General features: G+C 41.3%; 1 protein-coding gene across 2 annotated transcripts in view; it reads left to right on the top strand.

Moving 5' to 3' along the window:
- PTPRA (protein tyrosine phosphatase receptor type A) overlaps positions 1-21,352 on the top strand; it is a 184,361-nt gene that overhangs the window by 96,759 nt on the left and 66,250 nt on the right. For both annotated transcript variants that reach the window (XM_082858010.1, XM_082858009.1), the window contains exons 2-3: positions 16,011-16,089; positions 17,293-17,634. In XM_082858010.1, coding sequence (XP_082714136.1) covers positions 16,017-16,089; positions 17,293-17,634 — 415 coding nt within the window. In that variant the 5' untranslated portion in view covers positions 16,011-16,016. The remainder of the gene's footprint in view (positions 1-16,010; positions 16,090-17,292; positions 17,635-21,352) is intronic.

Here is a 21,352-nt window from a genome sequence, read left to right as displayed (position 1 = left end):
GCAGCTGGCTGTGGAACCCCAAGGGAGGCCCAGGGCTAGTGCTGGATCACTGGTGGGCAGAGCCGGATTGGGGGGAGGCAGGTTGCAGGGCCAGGGTTCCTGGATGTAGTGTAGCCTGCTGGTGAGTGGGCCCAATTCCTGACATGGCTGGCTGCAGGTTCCAGGATGTTACAAAGCTGGTGCTACTCCACTGGTGAGTGGGGCTGGACCCTGGGGCACCTGGCTGAGGAGTCCAAGGCATCTCAGAGATGGTGTTGGCCTGTTGGTATGTGGGGCCATGGCTGGTGTTGACCAGCTAGTGGGCGGGGCCAGGACCCAGGGGGTCCTGGGGCTAGTGCCAGCTTGCTGCTAGGAGGAGCTGGGTCCTGGGGTCTCTGGGTGCAGGGCCCCAAGGTCCCAAAGCTGGTTCAACCTGCTTTTGGGTGGGGCTGCTGGCTGAGGGGCCCAGGGTGTCCCAGAGCTGGTGTTGACCTGCTAGTGGGCAGAACTGGGTCCTGGGTGAGGGGGTCCCAGGGCTGGTGCCAGCCTGCTGGCTTGTTATCTGGGTCCTGACAGGGCAGACTGCAGGGCTGCAGTGGCCCTGGGGTTGGTATCCACCAGCTGGTGGGTGGGATTGGGGTACAAGGGATCCCAGGACTGGTACCTGCCCATCAGTGAGTGAAGCCAGGTCCCCAGGTCTCTGGCTGCAGGGCTAAGTGGTCCCAGAGCTGGTATTGAACCTCTGGTGAATGGAGTCAAGGTCTTAGAGGTTCTGGGGCTAGTGCTGGCACACTGATGGGCATAGCTGGGTCCTGTGATTTCTGCTGTAGAGCCCTGGTAGTCCTGGAGCTGGTGTTGGCCCTCTGGTGAGTGGAGCCAGTTCCCAACACAGTTGGCTGTTCTCTCTAGGGTGTCCCGAAGCTTGTACCCGCCCACTAGTGCATGGGACCAGATACCAGGCTGACTTGCTGAGGGGCCCAAGGTGTCTTGGAGTCGGCGTTGGCTTGCTGGTGGGTGAGCTGGGGCCCAGGGGGTCCTGTGGCTAGTGCCTGCCCACTGTTGTCTGAGTCTGGCCCCTGGGCTAGTGCCAACTCATAGGTGGGCAGAACCAGGGCCCAGGGTCTCTGGCTGCAGGGCCCTGGGGGTCCTGGAGTTGGTGTGTTGGCTCACTGGTATGCCTGCCCACTGGTGGGTGGAGCTGGGTCCTAGGGTCTCTGGCTGCAGGTCCCCGGAGGTTCCAGGGCTAGTGCCTGCCCACTGTTGTATAGGGCCAGGTCCTAGGCCCTGTGGTGGACAGGGCCATGTCCCAAGTTGGCTGTGGGCTCAGGAGGTATTAAGGTAGCCTACCTGCTGGTGAGTGGGGCTGTGTCCCTGCCTGGCTAGTTGCTTGGCCTGAGGCGACCCAGTACTGGTGCTGACAGACTGGTGGGCGGAGCAATGTCCCAGTGCTAATAAGCTAGAGGGAGGATTCCAAAATGCTGCTTGCTAGCACCAATGTGCACGTGGTAGAACAAGCTCCCCAAAATGGCTGCCACCAGTGTTTATGTCCCCAGAGTGAGCTCCAGTTGCCTCCTGCCTCTCTGGGAGACTCTCCAAGATTAGCAGGTGGGTCTGACCCAGCCTCCTTTCAAATTACTGCTTCTGCTCTGGATCCCGAAGCATGTGAGATTTTGTATGTGCCCTTTAAGAGGCTATTTCCCACAGCTCTCTGGGACTCCCACAGGTAAGCCCCCTTGGCCTTCAAAGCCAAGTATTCTGGGGGTTTGTCTTCCTGGTGCAGGACCCCAATGTGGAGCTCAAACCTGTTGCTGCTTGGGGAGAACCTCTGCAATAAAAATTATCCTCCTGTTGCGTTTTGCCCTCCTGGGGCTATGGGTCTTGACTATATCGAGACTCCATCCCTCCTGCCCATCTGGTTGTGGTTTCCTTCTTTATATCTTTGTAGATCTTTTCTGCTAGATTCCAGTCTTTCTCATCAATAGTTGCTCTGCAGATAATTCTGATTTTGGTGTGCCTGCGAGAGGAGGTGAGCTCAGGGTCATCCTACTCTACCATCTTGGCCAGGCTCCGTCTCTGGCTTGTTTTTCAATTTTATTTTATGCACATAACCTGTACTATATTTTGGTTTTATATCTCCAGTAGTTTATTCCAGTATGTGCTTTAAGCAGAACAAATACTTTTCCATATTGCTCTTTGTCTTAATTAATCTGCAGTATAAGTTTAGTATAAACTATTTTGTTTATTGAAGTAAGCTGATTCCATTGTCTCCAGGCTCATCTGTCTCCAGGCCCCAAATTGAATCTTGCCTTAGGTGTAACTCAAAGACAATAGAATTTAACAATCTATTTCTGAGCCTTAGTGGGCCTTTTTCATTCTCTACATAAGCTCATCTTTGGAAATGAGCTGCTCTTGAGAGCTTCAGACTCCTATTAATTTTAGGGGTTCCTCTCCCCTTTATTTGGGACCTGTATCACGTTGTCTTTCTCCATTGAAGACCTATAATGAAAGTTGATTTCTGGTGTTCCAGGACTTCTTCAGGAGCCCTTCAGCAGTTTTTCAGGTTCTTTTTTCTCACTAGCAAGTATTCAGCATGTGTGTGCCATTCCTACTCCACCCTCCCTTAGTGGCATGTGTCAATTTTTTTTTTTTAAGTTGAGAATTATATTTTGTTGTTAGCTTGTTTGATTATTTATTTATTTATTTGGCTGTGCCAGGTCTTAGTTGCAGCATGTGGGATCTTTTGAGTTGCTGCATGCAAACTCTTAGTTGCGGCATGTGGGATCTAGTTCCCTGACCAGGGATCGAACCCAGGCCCCTGCATTGGGAACGTGGAGTCTTAGCTACTGGACCATCAGGGAAGTCCCAGGCATGTGTCAGTTTTTTACTCAGCAGCACCCACCTACTCCTGCCTCCTGTGTTTGTCAGATGTCTCCTGCCTGGCTTGCTCATTGCTGCTTTTGTCAATCTCTACAGCTGTCTTCTTTTCTTTGGCTTACTGCCTGACTTCCGTGGCAGTTGCTCTGTCATTGCCTGTCTGCCATTCTGCCCCTTCTCCAACCCTTCACCCCCATTCCATCCCCTGTAGGTACAACATGTACTGTAGTACTGTACTGTTCTCAATGTTCAGAACTAAGCTCATCACCTTCCCTATGGTATGTCTCAAAGCAATCATTCTTCTGCATATAGCATTGAGATTCATCTAAGTCAGGAACCTGGGCCTTCCTTACCTCTGGCATCTCATTGTTAAGTTTTCAGTTCTGTCCCTATACACTTATCAGCCCTGCTCTGAGGTCCTCCTGGTTCATTGGCTAGATTATTTCAGAAAGCTTCAGTCAGCAGCCCTTCTAACCTCAAACCACACCAGTTGATCCTCTACCCTACTATTAGTCATTGTTTGAAAATCCATATTGTTATGGTCAACCTCCCTGTGTTAAAGCCTCTGGTGGTTCCTCAGTGTGTTCAGTGGAAAGTCAAAACTTTTTATTGTGGCCTAACAAGCCCCTTTGTGATCTGTTCGCTGCTTCTTCTAGCCTCATCTCCTGCATTTCCTCCACATATCCCCACAGTCCCCAGTCTTTCATGTCTGCCATTTTCACATTCATTTAGTAAATGTTTATCGAGGTCCTGCTTGATGCCCTTACCTAGCTCTTTGCCATTCCTGGAACCAGATAGATCTTTTCAAGCTTCAAAGTCCTCTTTGCTTTAAAGACTTTTTCTTGTTTCTGACCCTTCTCCTGGCTAACTGCTCTTTTTCCTTCCAAGTTCATCTCAAGCATTACCTCCCCTGAAAATCCTTCTGTGGTGTGCAGTTTTACTACCTCGCCTTAGTGTTAATTGACTAACATTTTGCCAGGTGATAATTCAGGGTTTGAAATAAATAGCTTATTTGTGCCTCACTGCTGGTTAGTGAACTACTTGATGGCAGTCTATACTTAGTCCATATCTAATCTGTCTGTGTATTCCCATTATCTGGTTGGAGGTTTTTTGTTTTTTTAAAATTTATTTATTTATTTGTTTTTTTGGCTGCTTGGGTCTTCGTTGCTGCGTGCGGGCTTTCTCTAGTTGCGGTGAGCAGAGGCTATTCTTCGTTGCGGTGTGGAGGCTTCTCATTGCGGTGGCTTCTCTTGTTGTGGAGCACAGGCTCTAGGCATGCGGGCTTCAGTAGTTGTGGCTTGAAGGCTCTAGAACGCAGGCTCATTAGTTGTGGCGCACGAGCTTAGTTGCTCCACAGCATGTGGGATCTTCCTGGGCCAGGACACGAACCCGTGTCCCCTGCATTGGCAGGCGGGAACTTTGGAGTTTTAAAAGCCCTGAGTTTGAATCCTAGTAGGCACTTACTAGGTATGTGGCTTGGACAAATTCCTTAACCTCTGTGATTTTTATTCATTTGTAGAATGGAAAAACAGTACCTAACTCAAAAGGTGGTTGTGGGGATTAATTAGGTTAAAGTATATAGAATGCCTCATACAAATGCCTAGCACATAGCAGGCAACCAAGGATTATAGTTGTAAAAATAGTTTTTGATCTTAATAATAAATAATATAATGTTAATGAGTGAACAGTTAGCTGAAGGAACTGAACTCTCCATCTAGGTGCCTTTTTCTCAAATCAGAGAATCTGAAAAGCTCTAGAAGAAGGCTCAGGCAGAGCATAACACTCCTGGCTGCCACTTTGTTTCTTCCACACCTGGGAGACATCTTTCAACAGTCTTTAAGCTTTTGAAGGGTCAGTGATATGTGAAGAAAAGTCCGGTAGACCTGGATTTGAATTCTACTTCTACAACTCCCAGCTATGTGACCATCTCTCAATTTCTTTATCTTCAAAATGGGAATATGAAGAATCTCTCTCATGTAGAGTTGCTCTGAGATTTAACTGAGATAAAAGGCCAAATATTGAGATAAATTGTACCTGATACTTGATCATATTTTATCAATGTATTGAATATTGAGATAAATTGTACCTGATACTTGATCATATTTTATCAATGTATTGAATATTGAGATAAATTGTACCTGATACTTGATCATATTTTATCAATGTATTGAATATTGAATGCTTAGCTTTGTATAGATGGACTCTTAATGGAAGCTATCACAACCAGAGTCTCTACTCTGGAGAATGTGCAGATTGGCTGAGCTCTCCTTTGCTAGTGGGAACGTCATAATATTAATTCCTTGTAACATTTTTTCTTTAGCAAATGTATGCCACATTGTGCTTCCTAGCAAGAGCACCAAGGAAAATGCATTTCAGAGCACCCTCATCGTTTCCATTCCTTATCCATAGCAAGTCATAATGTTAGGAGTTGGTCTTCTTATTCTTTATAACTATCTGTATCAGGATTGGGGTTGGTTGCATATATCAGAAAATAGGTTTATTTCTTTCTTGTATATATGAAATCTGAAAGTAAGCAGGGCTGGTATGGCAGTTCAACAGTGTCATCAGAGAACTTGGTCTCTTTCTAGCTCTCTATTCTATTATCTTGAAAGTCACTTCAGGGCCCATAATGGCTGCTGGGGCTCTAATCATCACATCTGAATTCTAGATTACAGGAGAGAGAGAACAGGGAAAAAAGACTCCCTACCTCCCTCCCTGTTAAACCACCTTCCTAGAGATCTCATAATATACTTTAGCTTATATCTCCTTGGCCAGAATTTAGTCACTTGTCTACACCTAGCTGAGGAATGGGCGTGTTCTCCTTAGTACTAGCATCCAGTTTTCTTTCTTTCTTCCTCTCCTTGTTCTTAGGTGAGGGTGGCATGTCTCTCCAGACCTCAGGGTTCATTGACAGGGAGTGTACATCTGGGCAAGGAGTGTTTGTCTTTGGCCAGAAGCTCAAAAATTCTTTCTTTACTAGATACTCAATATGCCTGTGATGGTTCCTTAATCTTGGGTGCAGTATATATATTTAAAATAATTTACCCCTGAAATGTGTGTAAGCATGTATAATTGATTGCAATTCAAGAGAGACTCCCTCCCCCACAAGGTACACAGCATGGTAAGTTGTAATAACACCAATATCAGCATCATAGGATTGTGAAGGATTAAGTGAGAGGAAGCATACCAAGTGCTCAGTGCAGACTGGGATTTGAGATGGGAGGGCAAGTGTGAGTGATTTAACAGCCAATGAACAATGCCCACCATCCATGTCCCCACTGCAGAATTCAGCCTCCACATGATTTCCTGGGGAACGTCTCAGATCTGCTATGCTGAATTTGAATTTTAAGAACATTTAGGAAATGTTCTTAGACACTAAAATATCAGGAAAACAATAGCTATAATTTTTCAGAACTTGCTTTGTTGTTTGTCCTAAGGCTTTTAAGTATCGCTCATGGCATCTTGGTTTTCCTTTGTTATTTGAATGTTAAACTTTCCTGGTTTATCTCCCTAATGTATGTGCAGTGGAAACAAATTTTTTTAAGTAAGAAATGTTTTTGTAATGAAAAAAGAACTGTATATTAGCCTTTTGTCTGGGTGTGGTGGGGTAGGAGAAAGGATACAGTGTGTATGCCATTGTGTCCAATAAATTAGGGAACTGCCCAGACCTTCATGACTCATCTCCCAAAGCCTCCCTGCTCATTTATTCTATACTTACATAACCAAAGGCTTATTATTCACAAGGGTGTTTGAAAAAAATGAAAAATGTATAAGCTTGAGTTTCTTCCATTATTTGGCTTTCCTGGAGTATATAATTCAGTCTTTACTCAGGCCACTGTTGCCCAATCAAAAATAACGTGTAAGGACCTCCTGGTGGCGCAGTGGTTAATAATCCGCCTGCCAGTGCAGGAGACACAGGTTCAAGCCCTGGTCTGGGAAGATCCCACATGTCGCGGAGCAACTAAGCCCGTGCACCACAACTACCAAGCCTGCGCGAGCCAGAACTACTGAAGCCCGCGTGCCTAGAGGCCGTGCTCCACAACAAAGAGAAACCACCACAATGAGAAGCCCGCGCACCGCAACAAAGAGTAGCCCCCACTCACCGCAACAAGAGAAAGCCTGCACGCAGCGATGAAGACCCAACGCAGCCAAAAAATAATTAATTAATTAATTAATATTAAAAATGTGTAAGATAGAGGAGGAAATCATATACAGTTAACTCCTACCTAACAAAAGCAAACAGAAAGACTGGTTAAAATGATTGTGGTATATCCATATGATAAAGCACTATGCAGCTACTGAAAAGAAAAGTAGCTGGAAAGTATTGATGTGGAAGATGTCCAGGATTTATTATTTAAGTAAAAATGCAAGCTGTAGACAGCAGATCTACTATCCTGTTTATTTATTTATTTTTTATGTGTAGGTATATAATTTTATAGTATAGGAAATCTCTAAAGTATATGAAAGAAAGTGTTTAGTGATCACTTTTGGGAAATGGGACAGGCAGGAGGTGAATGAGACTTAGATTTTTCTTTATATCCATCGGTTCCGTTTGTATGTCTTTTGTTGTTGTTGTTTGGCTGTGCCATGCCTAGCTTGCAGGATCTTAGTTCCCTGACCAGGGACTGAACCCGGGCCCCGGCAGTGAAAGCACTGAGTCCTAACCACTAGACCACCAGGGAATTCCCTGTTTGTATGTCTTGTAATGAGCATGCTTTATTTATTTATTTTAATAGCTTATAATTTCAGTGAAGGGGAGGAGGACCAATGTCTTTCCTATATAAGAAAAGTAATCTATTAATAAATAACATTAAAAGATTCCACTCATTTCAGTTAGAAGATGAATAAGGTCTAAGGATCTAACATAAAAGATGGTAACTATATTTGACAACACTCTATTGTATAATTGAAATTTGCTGAGAGATTAGAACTTAAATTTTCTCTGCCCCCAAAAAAGATAAACAGGTGAGGTGATGAATGTATTAATTAACTAGATGGGGGAAATTCTTTCACAATGTATATGTATATAGTATCACCACAATGTACACTTTAAATATCTTATAATTTTATATGTCAGTTTTACCTTAGTGAAGCTGAAATTTTAAAAAACAAAGATTCCATTCATAATGGTAACATAATATAAAAAAACCAGGAAGAAATGAATAGGACAAAAAATACAGTAACACTTTGAACATAAAAACTTGAATAAATGGGCAAAATACTAAAAACTTGATTAAATGGGCAAAATACTATGTCCCAAGATTATGCAATGCAATACCATGAAAATACCAGTTCTCTCAGAACTGATTTTTGTAATCAGCCTTTTATTCTAAACATTTCAAATGTAGAGAAGAGTTGAGAGAATTTTATATCCACCCAGCGAAATTCTACAATTAACATTTTACTCTACTGTATCTGTCTATCCATCCCCTGTATTCATCAATCCATATTGTTTTTATGTATTTCAAAGTAAGTTGTGTATATCAGTATACTTCTTCCCAGTTATTTAAGCATACATATCATTTACAACATGTGTTTATGGGTGGAATCTTTTTAGAGAAAAAATTTATGTACAGTGAAATGCACAAATCTTAAGTTATCATTCAGTGAGTTCTGAAAAATTCATACACCCACACAACCCATTTCCTTGTCAAGATATAGAATATTACTGTTGTCCAGGAAGTACCCTCATGTTCCTTTTCAGTAAATCCTCCATCTCTTTCCCAGGCAACCATTGTTCTGATTTTTCCACCACAGATTAGTTTTGCTTTTTCTAGAACTTCATCTGTATGGAGTCATATGTTATGTAAGGCTTTTTTCACTCAGCATGATGTTTTTTAGATTCATCCATGTTTTTGTGTATATCAGTAGTTCTTTCCTTTTTATTACTGAGTAATATTCCATTGTAAGAAAAAAACCACTTTCTGTTTATATATTCTGTTAGCGATAGTTACTTGGATTATTTTCAGCTTTTTGTTATGAACATTCTTGTACTAGTCTTTTCTTGGACATATGTTCTTATTTCTCTTGTGTAAATATGTAGAAATGGAATTATTGGGTCATAAAGTTAGGTGTATATTTAGTTTTAAAAGAAGTTGTCAGACAAACTAATTTTTAAAATAAAATAAAAGTATCACAAATAGCTCATCTAAAAATCATCCTGTGACAAGGCAGAACCATTCCTACTATTAGAATTTGTGCACAGGCTTCCTGGCATCATGCAGACTATAGCTGAAAGGGAGGGCTGGTTTCCTTCTGACTTTTGATAGTGCATATTTCCCTCAGATTCAAACTATTTACCTGTTCATCTGTGTCAAGACTAGGCCTTCGTCATAGAACCAGCTTTCAAAATCCTCAATTCAGAGAGAGGTATGGGGAAGAGATAAATTTGGGAGAGTATGGGATGTCAATAAATCAGATGTGACAGAGAGGTTGAGGGATTTAACAACAAAGAAGTCGTGTGTGTGTGTGTGTGTGTGTGTGTGTGTGTGAGAGAGAGAGAGAGAGAGAGACAGACACACACAGAGAAGGGTGGGGAAGAGAGGAAGAGAAAGGGGGATGGGCGAAGGAGAAAGAAATACCAGTGGGCTTTTCCTCTTGTGAATTTTTAAAAATATATTTATTTACTTATTTATTTATGGCTGCATTGGGTCTTAGTTGCAGCATGCAGGATCTTTCGTTGAGTCATGCAGGCTCTTTGTTGCGGTGCACAGGTTCTCTCTAGTTGCAGTGCGCAGGCTCTCTAGTTGTGGCATGCAGGATACAGAGCACGTGGGCTCTGTAGTTGTGGCACATGGGCTCTCTAGTCGTGGTGCACGGGCTTAGTAGTTGGAGCGCATGGGCTTAGTTACCCCACGTCATGTGGGATCTTAGTTCCCCAACCAGGAATGGAACCCACGTCCCCTGCATTGGAAGGCGGATTCTTAACCACCAGACCACTAGGGAAGTCCCTCCTCTCATGAATTTTGAGTTTTTTGCAAAAGTTATTATTATTGTTTTTTTGGCTGTGTGGGGTCTTCATTGCTGCACGCGGGCTTTCTCTAGTTGCGGAGAGCGGGGGCTACTCTTTGTTGCAGTGTGTGGGCTTCTCATTTCAGTAGCTTCTCTTGTTGCGGAGCACGGGCTCTCTAGGTGCACGGGCTTCAGTAGTTGTGGCACGTGGGCTCGGTAGTTGTGGCTCGCAGGCTCTAGAGTGCAGGCTCCGTAGTTGTGACACACGGGCTTAGTTGCTCTGCGGCACGTGGGATCTTCCCGGACCAGGGATGGAACCCATGTCCCCTGCACTGGCAGGCGGATTCTTAACCACTGCGCCACCAGGGAAGTCCCGCAAAAGTTATTTTTAAGATGGTTCAAAATTTTTAAAAAAGGCTTGTGTGCTGAAATAAAATGATCTCCAAAGAGCCTCATTTTGTTTAACAGCTGCATAGTATTCCATTTTATGAATATACCATAATTTATTTAAACACGTCTCCCTCTCCCACTGATAAACATTTAGGTTATTTTCAGTCTCTTTCTATTGCAGACTATGTTTCATTGAATAACGTGTATATTGGTCACTTTAAAAGTATGGGTATATCTGTAAAATTCTCAAGTAGAATTGTGTCAAAGTGTTTGTGCTTTTGTAATTCTGATAAATATTTACAGATCATATGAGAGTACTTGTTTACACAAACCCTTGCCCCAACGCAGTGTTGTTAAAGTTTTTTTATATTTGCCTATCTGACATGTGAAAAATGATATCACAGTATGGCTTTAATTTGGCTTTCTTTGATCATGAGTGAGTTTAAGCATTTTTTCTTATTAAGAGAACTGTTCAGTTTTCTGTGAATTGTCTGTTTCGTCTCTTTTGCCATCTCTTAATCTGTAGGAGTCCTTTATATATTGAGGAAAATAGACCTTTGTGAATGAGTTGGAAATATTTTTAAAGAGCTCATTCTTTAAAATATGGAGGTAGCTGTTTTAGTGGAATGGTGGAAAAAGAAGCCAGATTGCCATGGAGACAACTCTTTCTAGAAATTTGGCTGTGAAGTGGAGTAGAGAGAATGCTAGCTGGAGGATTGATATAGATTAAAAGGAGTTCTTTTCTTTGAGAAATTCTTAATTGTGTTTAAATGCTGTTATGAAAGGGCGTTAAACCTAGGAGATGGTGTTAGAGGATCTACAGGACAAGGTTCCTAAGGGACTGAGATTCTTGGGAGGAATTGCAGAGAAGGAAGAAATTTGTAAATAAGGTGATTGGTAGGTAAGGGTATCCCAGTCTAGTGGTTTCTCTTATCTCTGAAGTGAAGGCAAGGCCAACAGCCAAGGATGTGAGAGGAGATGGTTGGAGAGGAGAGGAGGTTCTTTGAAATCACTGGAGCATTAGAGAGAGAGCTGAGTAGGGAAATATAGAAAGATTGCAGAAAGTGTTCAGAGTTCCACTGAGGCAGAAACAGTGATCTTAACCTATGGGTTGTTTGATTTTCTTAAGGAACATTTGGCAGTCCAGGTGTAGGGCTGACAGTTGGATTAGTTCAGGGTTGGGGAATATTTCCCCCATGTAGGTGTAATAGAAGAACAACGTAGCAAAAGAATTTAGGATATTAGCAAGGTAGTGATTGAGCTAACACCAAGTTTTCTTGGTTGAGTAGAGAAGGAAATAAGACAGAACAGAGATATTGGAAAGAAAATTAGAGGTTCAAGGGACTGAAATCCTGGGTGAGGTCAAAGTGCAGGTATAGTAGACAAGAGTGTGAACTGCAAGGGTAAGGGAGTATGGTTGGAGAGTGGGAAAGTAAGATTCAGTATGAGAGCTTTTCCTGGTGCTGACAAAATCTAGAGTGCAGGGCTTCCCTGGTGGCGCAGTGGTTGAGAGTCCACCTGCCGATGCAGGGGACATGGGTTCGTGCCCCGGTCTGGGAGGATCCCACATGCCACGGAGCGGCTGGGCCCGTGAGCCATGGCTGCTGAGCCTGCGCGTCTGGAGCCTGTGCTCTGCAACGGGAGAGGCCACAGCAGTGAGAGGCCCTCATACTGCAAAAAAAAAAAAAAAAAAATCTAGAGTGCAGCCATTGTCATGACAAGCCCCAGTGGAGTGGAGGTATAAGGTCATTGGAGGTGAGGAAGTCAGGGAACTCAGAGACTTGTCTGGATGTGAATTGTGGCTGTCATCTGTAAAGATGTTGAAACAAAATCTTCCAGGAGAATATCAGGACTTTGGAATGGGAAGAAAACTGTGAGCCACAATGCAGTGTCTTCAGTGACAAGTGAGTGCCAGGAAATCATAAGGCAAAAAAGCCCTCAAGAACAGGGCGTATTAGAGCAGACTCCAGGAAAAATGGTTTGTATATGGCATCCTAGAGGACTGAGGAAACCTCAACTGTACTTCCTGACTTTGCAGCTTTGGAATACTTGGAATGAAAGACTTGGAGACTGGAGGAGGGAAAGTTAAGCATAGGTGTGGTTGCAGTTTAGTCAGGGTGTCAGAACTCACAGGAATTTACCTGAGGGTCTTTATATCCTCTGGGAAGAATGAGGCCTTTACGATGGTTTTCCTGGTTGTGGTCCATGGATCTACCTTGTTACTGACATGGCTCTTCTTAAATTCTGACATGCCTCTCACTCCCTAGTTTATGCATACAAATCCTCTCCAACTTGCCATCCAGTATGCATTTGTTCTTTTCCTTGAATTCTTTCACTTCACTTTCCTCTGCAGTTTCCTTCCTTTAGTTTTGCTTCTTATATTCATGCTTTGTAGTGAAATCTATTTTCTTTTTAACTTACTTTTATTGATTATTTTTATTTATAAAAATATCATGCTCCTTATTTGAAAAATCTTGGAAATAAAATACAATATAAAGAAAATAAAAATCAAAAATGCTGTGCTAAAATGTTTATAGATTTTTCCTTCCAGGCTTACTTTCATGCATATACATTCATATACATACATAAATTTAGTTGAGATCAAATGGTATATTCAGAGTTTTTTTAGTATTTATTTACTTATTTTATTATTATTTATTTGGTTGTGCCAGGTCTTAGTTGCAGCTCTCAGGCTCCTTAGTTGCTGCTCTCAGGCTCCTTAGTTGCTGCTCTCAGGCTCCTTAGTTGCAGCTCTCAGGCTCCTTAATTGTGGTGTGTGAACTCAGTTGCAGCATGCATGTGAGATCTAGTTCCCTGACCAGGGATCAAACCTAGGCCTCCTGCATTCGGAGCATGGAGTCTTAACCACTGCACCACCAGGGAAGTCCCTATATTCAGTTTTGATCTGACGGGGTTTTTTTTTTTTTTTTTTTTTTTTTTTGCAGTACGCGGGCCTCTCACCGTTGTGGCCTCTCCCGTTGCGGAGCACAGGCTCCGGACGCGCAGGCTCAGCGGCCATGGCTCACGGGCCAGCCGCTCCGCGGCATGTGGGATCTTCCCGGACCGGGGCACGAACCCGTGTCCCCTGCATCGGCAGGCGGACTCTCAACCACTGCGCCACCAGGGAAGCCCTGACGGGGTTTTTTAAGCTTAAAAATGAGGGGCTTGTTCCATTTTCTTAAATTCTTCGAATATAGCATATCGAGTAGCAACAATTATTGTCTTGAAGAGCAGCGTAATACTACTGACTTTTCCCTATTTTCCCTATTTTTGGGTATTTGGATTGTTTGTATTTTTCCACTTAATGAATAGCTCCATATCATTTTAATCTGAGTTTCAGATTATTTACATATACTCAAGAATAGAACCTTGGAAATGGGTCAGAAAACAATGTGGGCACCTTTAAGATTCTTGTATAATCTTTCTGGAAAGGAGTTTGTTATTATAGGCTAATTGGTATTACCATCAGTAGTTTGAGTTCTGTTTTGAGTACCAAGGAGCACAATTGCTTGTGTCATATGGTAAGAATATGTTTAGTTTTGTAAGAAACCACCAAACTGCCTTCCAAAGTGGCTACACCATTTTGAATTCCCACAATGAATGAGAGTTTATGCTGCTCTGCAGAAGCACCGGGATTTGATGTTGTCAGTGTTTTGGATTTTGGGCATTCTGATAGGTGTGTAGTGGTATCTCATTGTTTTAATTTGCAATTCCCTAATGACATATGTTACTGAACATCTTTTCATATGCTTTTTTGCCATTTGTGTATCTTCTTTGGTGAGGTGTCTGTTCAGGTCTATTTTTTAATTGGGTTGATAGTTTTTTTATTGTTGAGTTTTAAGAGTTCTTGATTTTGGATAGCAGTCCTTTACCTGATGTGTGTTTGGCAAATATTTTCTCGCAGTCTGTGGCTTGTCTTCTCATTCTCTTGACATTGTCTTTTGTAGAGCAGAAGTTTTTAATTTTGATGAAGTACAGCTTATTATTTTTTTATGGCTCTGCCTTTGGTGTTGTATCTTAAAAGTCATTGCTAAACCCAAGGTCATGTAGATTTTCTCCTATGTTATCTTCCAGGAGTCTTTTGCATTTACATCTAGGTCTGTGATTCATTTTGAGTTAATTTTTGTGAAGGGTATAAGGTCTGTGTCTAGATTTTTTTTCTTTCTTTTTTTTGTATATGTATGCTGGGCTATTCCAGCACCATTGTTTGAAAAGACTATCTTTGCTCCATTGTATTGCCTTTGCTCCTTTGTAAAAGATCCATTGACTATATTTATGTGGGTCTGTATCTGGGTTCTCTCTCATGTTCCATTGGTCTATTTGTCTGTTCTTTCACCAATACCACACTGCCTTGATTACTATTTGCTTTTTTATATTACTATTTGCTTTTACAGTAATCCTCCAACTTTGCTTCAGTATTGAGCTACCTATTCTCAGTCTTTTGCATCTCTATATAAACTTAACCAGTTCTTGATATCCACAAAATAGCTTGGTAGGATTTTGATTGAGATTGCACTGAATCTGTAAACCAAGTTGGGAAGAACTGACGTCTTGACAATATTGAGTCCTCCTATCCATGAACATTGTTTATGATTGATTTCTTTTATATTTTGTAGCTTTTATTTTTTTCTATTGTCAGATATTCCATTTTTACCTTTGTGATTTATTCCTTTGTGATTTCTTACAATGCATTTATGTTTAGAAAATCCTTCCTCACTCTGCACTCACATTTGCATTTATTCCCTCTTAAAATGTGTTTGTAAGCATTTAATTTTTCAGCCCATCTGGATCTTATTTTGATATATGGAATGCGGTGATGGTCTAACCCCCTCCCCGCAAATACATTGTTATTTTTCCTAAAACCATGTCCTATTGGTTTATCAAAAATAGACATGGATACATACATAATAATCAGCCTTCCAATCTGTTTTCTAACCCTTATGGAGGGAATTGTATGCTTTCCCAATTTTGGATAATGATCGGGGGGAGGAGGGGAACTGGTCAAATCTTGTATGGCTGTACCTTGGGAAGGCCACTGGCTGAACCCAATTCCCTGCTAGGCATGGTTATTGGTACCAGAGGCAAACTCCTGGGATGTGCATAAACCACCTGCATTTCTTCACGCTCCCTCAGAGATTGTCATGTGCCCCATGGAGAGGCATGTGCTGATTCCCTTGGAGAGTCACTACCATATTAAATTACCTCTAGGCTGTGAGTCTCATGAAAATGGGACCTCTGAGGGTATTGCTCCCTAGTTGTTTCCCTAGTACCTAGCTTAGTATAGGGCATAGACATCTGAATGGATGAATGAGCCACTACTACCAATGGGAATGTGCCATAGCCCTCTGATATGGTTTGAAGTGAAATAAAAGGTTGAGAACAGCTGTATAACGTCTGCTTTGGAGGGCAGTACATTCATGCAGTCAACCTACCTTCTCCATACTTCTCATTCTGAAGACACTAAAGCTGCACATAGCAATTAACTGGGAAGCTTTTAAACGGATTGCTACCTGCCTCTCACCCCCAGAGATGTAGTCTGGCGCAGGGATTTGTTGTTGTTGTTGTTAAGTTCTTTGAGTGATTCTAAAGTACAGCCAAGGTGGAGAACCACTGCTCTTACTTATAGTTGTGTAAAGATTCAATTAAGTAGCTGGATTCCTGGGGAATTGTGCTTACCAGACTCCCAAAAGATCATTGGTCCTGTGTGTGCACTTTAATAGCTAGAAAGAGTTTGCCCAATATACTCCTTTGGTGAATAGTTTGGACATAGTTACAGTATAATGGGACCTTATCTAAAATGGCTCTCTATTTTCCAGGTCAACATGGATTCCTGGTTCCTTCTTGTTCTGCTTGGCAGTGGTCTGATACATGTTGGTGCCAACAACACTACCATAGGTAAAGTGCCATTTGATAAGACTGGTATTAGGAATAGAATTTTGGTTTTATGTTTAATGACCCAAATTTGAAGGCCTCGGTGATACTGAAGAAAGAAAAAATATTAAAGTTGTACTTAAAAGTGATAGTAAAATGTCTTTGCACATCTCTGGGTTATAGTGTATGCTATGCTCAGCATTGTTCTATATACCATATACTGCTTTAAATAAAGAGATTATGTATTCATTCCTGAAAAGTTAAAAAAAAGAAAAGAAAACGGTTGCTATTTAAGACTCATATATTGATTCTGAGGAACTAAGTAAAGAATCCCGTTTCTCCCTCCATTAGACAGTAATCCTTTGGAAGTGAGGGAAGGATTCAGCATTAAAAGAAGAGTATGTGCTGCTTGGCATATACCCAGAGAAAACTGTAATTCAAAAAGATACATGCACCCCTATGTTCATAGCCGCACTGTTCACAATAGCCAAAACATGGAAACAACCTAAATGTCGATCAACAGATAAAGATGTGGTACATATATACAAGGGACTACTACTCAGCCATAAAAAAGAATGGAAAAAAAAGGAACGAAATAATGCCATTTGTAGCTACTTGGATACAACTAGAGATTATCATACTAAGTGAAGTAAGAAAGATCCCATATGATACCACTTATATGTGGAATCTAAAATATGGCACAAATGGACCTATCTACGAAACAGAAATAGAGTCACAGACATAGAGGACAGACTTGTTGTTCCAAGGGGGAGAGGGGGAGGGAGAGGGAGGGACTGGGAGTTTAGGGTTGGTAGATGCAAACTATTACATTTAGAATGGATAAAGAACAGGGTCATACTATATAACACAGGGAACTATATCCAATCTCCTGGAACAAACGATAATGGAAAAGAATATTAAAAAAGAATGTATATATATGTGTAACTGAGTCACTTTGCTATACAGCAGAGATTGACAGAACATTGTAAGTCAATTATACTTCAATTTTTTTTAAAGATAATAAAATAAAAGAGGGTGAGTGTGTGTGTGTGTGTGTGTGTGTGTGTGTGTGTGTGTGTGTGTGTGTATGTATCTGCTCATTGGTCTCCAAGTGTTTGAGAGTGTAGTAAGGTGAGAGTGTAGTAAGGGCTTGCTGCTTTGTGCCTCATACCTGTTGAGCTCTCAAATTCTTTGTGTGATGTTTTCTTGCTTTTTTTGTGTTTGTAGTTTCACCTTCAGTAGGCGTTACAACATCTATTAAAGCATCTACAGCAGAATCACTTAAAGAAGAGACCAAAACTTCAAATCCTACTTCTTCAGTAACTTCTCCTTCCTTGGCACCAACATCCAGCCCAAGCCTAACTCTGGGACCCACCTATGTAACCACTGTCAATTCTTCAGACTCTGACAATGGGACCACAAGAACAGTAAGCACCAATTCTGTAGTCACTGCAGTTTCACCAAATGGAACATGGCTTCCAGATAACCAGTTCACAGATACCAGAACAGAACCTTGGGAGGGAAATGCCAGCACTGCAGCAACCACTCCAGAAACCTTTCCTCCTTCAGGTACTAGAGGTGGTTTCTATTTGTTCTTTCTTTTCCTCTTTGAGTTTGTTCACCCTTTTATTTTTTTTGTTTGTGTTTTCTAGCAATAAAATTTCTTGAAATAAGTAAAATCGCCCAAGCACAAAGTAATGAAACCTAGATACAGGGGATTCTCAGGAATATCTGGTTAACATAGTTAAGAGGAAAGAAGATAGGGGACTTCCCCTGTGGTCCAGTGGTTAAGACTCTGCACTTCCAATGCAGGGGGCCCAGGTTCAATCCCTGGTCAGGGAACTGAGATCCTGCGTGCCGTGTGGCCAAAAAAAAAAAGGAGGTAAGAAGAGAGATTCTGGAGGTTATCCTGCTTTGCATGGGATCCTGGTTAGACTGGGGAGACTTAATCATGTTTAATGGTAGAGAAGAAGATTGAAAATATACGAGAAAGAGGAGAGCTAATTGATGATGTGAGAGACTGAAGATGAAAGGATAGTGAAACTGAGTAATAGTATTAGCCTTGAAAAGGAAGGAATCCATGGAGACCATGGGAAGGAGAAGGGGTCTGGGTGTCTATAACAGTTAGATAAGAGTAGAAGGCCATGGAGTAGAGTTAGGAAGAAGAATTCAGGGAAACAGTTAAGTTACACTGCCAGTTTGTTCAGGGCCTCAGCCCAGCCCACTTCTCTTCTTGGATCAATCACTGGTTGAAGTGGAAGTGGCTTTGAAGATAGAATCAGAGACCTAAATCTGAGACCAGGTGGGGTAGGGCAAATTTCCGAGGACTGGAGGGGGTTCCTCTAAGGGCTTCTGTGAGTAGTAAAGGAAATAATTGTTCCCCGACAGCTATATAATTGTCATTCCTTTTCTAGCAAAAATCACTGTTACTCTTTGGTCTTATCCCCTTGGCTCATATTTTTTCCTTGTTAGAAGGTCAGTGCCCCATATGGAATCACATATGGCTCCTGGGGGGTATATTTACTGAATTGAATCTCATTTGCTGATGACATCTTTTAGCTAGACCTTACAACTCAGACCCTGCACCTGCCAGCTTTAATCCCATATGTTCTACTATAAAGGTTATGCAGCATTTGCGGTTAAGAGCACAATCTGCTGAGCCACACTACTTGATTTTGAATCCTAACTCTGCCATACACTAGCTGTGTGAGAATAGGCAAGTCTATTTAACCACTTTACCTCAGTTTCTTCATCAGTATATAAGAATGAATGATGATGATAGTACTTACTTCATAAAGGAGCTGTTAGGATTAAACAAGTTAATATGGGTAAAATATTTATAATGGGGCCTACGTATGGTAAGCACTAATTTTAAGTGTTAGGCATCGTACTATGAGTTTTATAGAAGTAATTCCTGTGAAGTATCCTATGGATCCTATTAAGTAGGTTCTATTTTATGTTTTATAGGTGAAGGAGTTTTACAGTGTTTTTCAAAGCACAGGTCATGACCGATTCTTGAAATCAGTTTAGTGAGCCACCACAAATTTGTGTGTGTGTGGATGGTCCTCTTCCATTTTTATTCTTTTCATGTTACATATATTATTTTGTAAAACTTTTGTTTCAAAAAAACAAAACACATACTGAGTAATGGTGTAAAAATTTATTTCTTTCTGTAAATTATGGCCATTGCTTACAGAGGAAAAGCAAAATAACTTATACAAGCTGAAGTAGTAAATGGAAAAGGTGAGACTGTCACTGACTGTCTTCACGGCCTATGTTCTTCTGTACTGTCTTTCATTTAACAATTCTGTGAGATGACCAGGAGTAATTATCTCTTTTTAGTAGTTGCTTGACGTAAGACCTTAGAGGTTAAATAATTTGCCTTAGATCTGAAGGCTGTCAAGTAGCAAGTAAGACCTATTTCTCACTTCTGTGGTCTCTCCACACTGCTGTTAGGGAACCGAGTTTTCTATAATCTGCTGTAGGTCCAAATTATGCCATAGCTGAGAAACCAGTTACTATACAGTTAAAACATTTCATGTCTCAGAGGAGGCTGAGACTGCCTTTCACTGGTGGCTCTTATTCAAGATCAGTAGAAGGAAAACTTTATGGTACATCAGGTGTTACAGCCTGAAACCCCACATCTGCCGTGTCACCACCATTTTATCAATCCTCCCATAATTGTTACATCATAACTTTTGGTAAAATCAGTATTTGATGTTTTATATTACTATGACTATATAATACTATTCCATGCTGAGCTGTGATGTGATTATTTTCTCTTTCTTGTACAACTTTTTTCTGGATTTCATAATTACCTTTTTTTTTTTGCTATTGGAAGCCGCTTCTTCCCAAACTTTCCATAGGTTTGTAATACGGTTAGTTTTCCACAAAGTCAGACCTATTAGATAATCTGTTTATTTCTTTTTTACCTAGAGATCGTCCTCCTGAGTCCTCCATTGTTATTGTCTTATTGAAGCCTAGGTTTTTTCTGATCACTAGGGCTGCTACTCAAGTGTCAGCCTGGGATTTCCCTTCTCTATCATTCTGGGAATTTCCTTTGCTGCTTCCTGGCTTCCATATTGTCTTCTTTCATGGATTACCCCATCACTTGATAGAACATATCCTCCAGTAGCTTCCTGAGAAGGGGGTCCATGGGAGGTAAATTGCATGAGGAATTACATGTCTAAAAATATCTTTAGGGGTGTGTATAGAATTTGAGGACATATTTTTTTTCCCTGGAATTTTTAAAGCATTGTCCTAACTGACTTCTAATTCCCAGGCTTGGAGAATTCTACTGCTATCCTGATTCCTAATTGTTTGTGTGTCTTTAAAGATCTTCTCTTCATCATTGGTGCCCTGAAATTTCATAGTAATGGGTCTTGATGTGTGTCTTTTTCTTTCATTAATTATTTTGGAATAGGAGCTTTGGAGCTTTCGTCCTTCAGTTCTGGAAATTTTTCTTGTATTTGTTCAAAAATGTTCTTCCCTCTTCCATTTTCTCTGTTCTGTTTGTCTAAAATCCTTATTATTTGGATGTTGGACATATCCTGAATTAATTCTTTAATCTTAATTTTTCTTTTCTATTGACCTTTGCTTTGAGTTTTTTTTTCACTTTTCTAAAATAGCAAGTGTGTGTATATATATATATATACACACACACACACATACATACCTTTTTTCTTTCATTTATAACACAGATAATAAATGTACTGTGTACATTTCTACACATTACTTTTTTCAGTTAGCCTATCATACTTTTTCTATATTATAGTAAGGGGCTGTCTCATTGTATGGCTTTACCTTGATGTATTTATCCAGTCTGCCCTATTAGCCAATGTTAAGGTTGGTTTTTCTTTTCAATTAATTAATCTATTTATTTATTTTGGGCTGCATTGGGTCTTCGTTGCTGCGTGCGGGCTTTCTTTAGTTGCTGTGAGCAGGGCCTACTCTTCATTGTGCTGCAAGGGCTTTTCATTGTGGGGGTTTCTCTTGTTGCAGAGCATGGGCTGTAGGCGCACGGGCTTTAGTAGTTGTGGCTCGTGGGCTTTAGGGCGCAGGCTCAGTAGTTGTGGCGCATGGGCTTAGTTGCTCCGTGGCATGGGGGGGATCTTCCTGGACGAGGGATCGAACCCATGTCCCCTGCATTGGCAGGTGGATTCTTAACCACTGTGCCACCAGGGAAGTCCCCCCACTGTTTTAATGACTGTAACTTTATAAAATACTTAATGTTTGATAAGATGAGTTATCCCTTGTTAATCTTATTTTTCAGAATTTTGCTAGCATT

The sequence above is a fragment of the Leucopleurus acutus genome (genome assembly GCF_964270905.1).
Source record: "Leucopleurus acutus genome assembly, chromosome: 16".
Classification (NCBI taxonomy): domain Eukaryota; kingdom Metazoa; phylum Chordata; class Mammalia; order Artiodactyla; family Delphinidae; genus Leucopleurus; species Leucopleurus acutus.
This window is presented reverse-complemented; position numbering and strand designations above follow the sequence as displayed.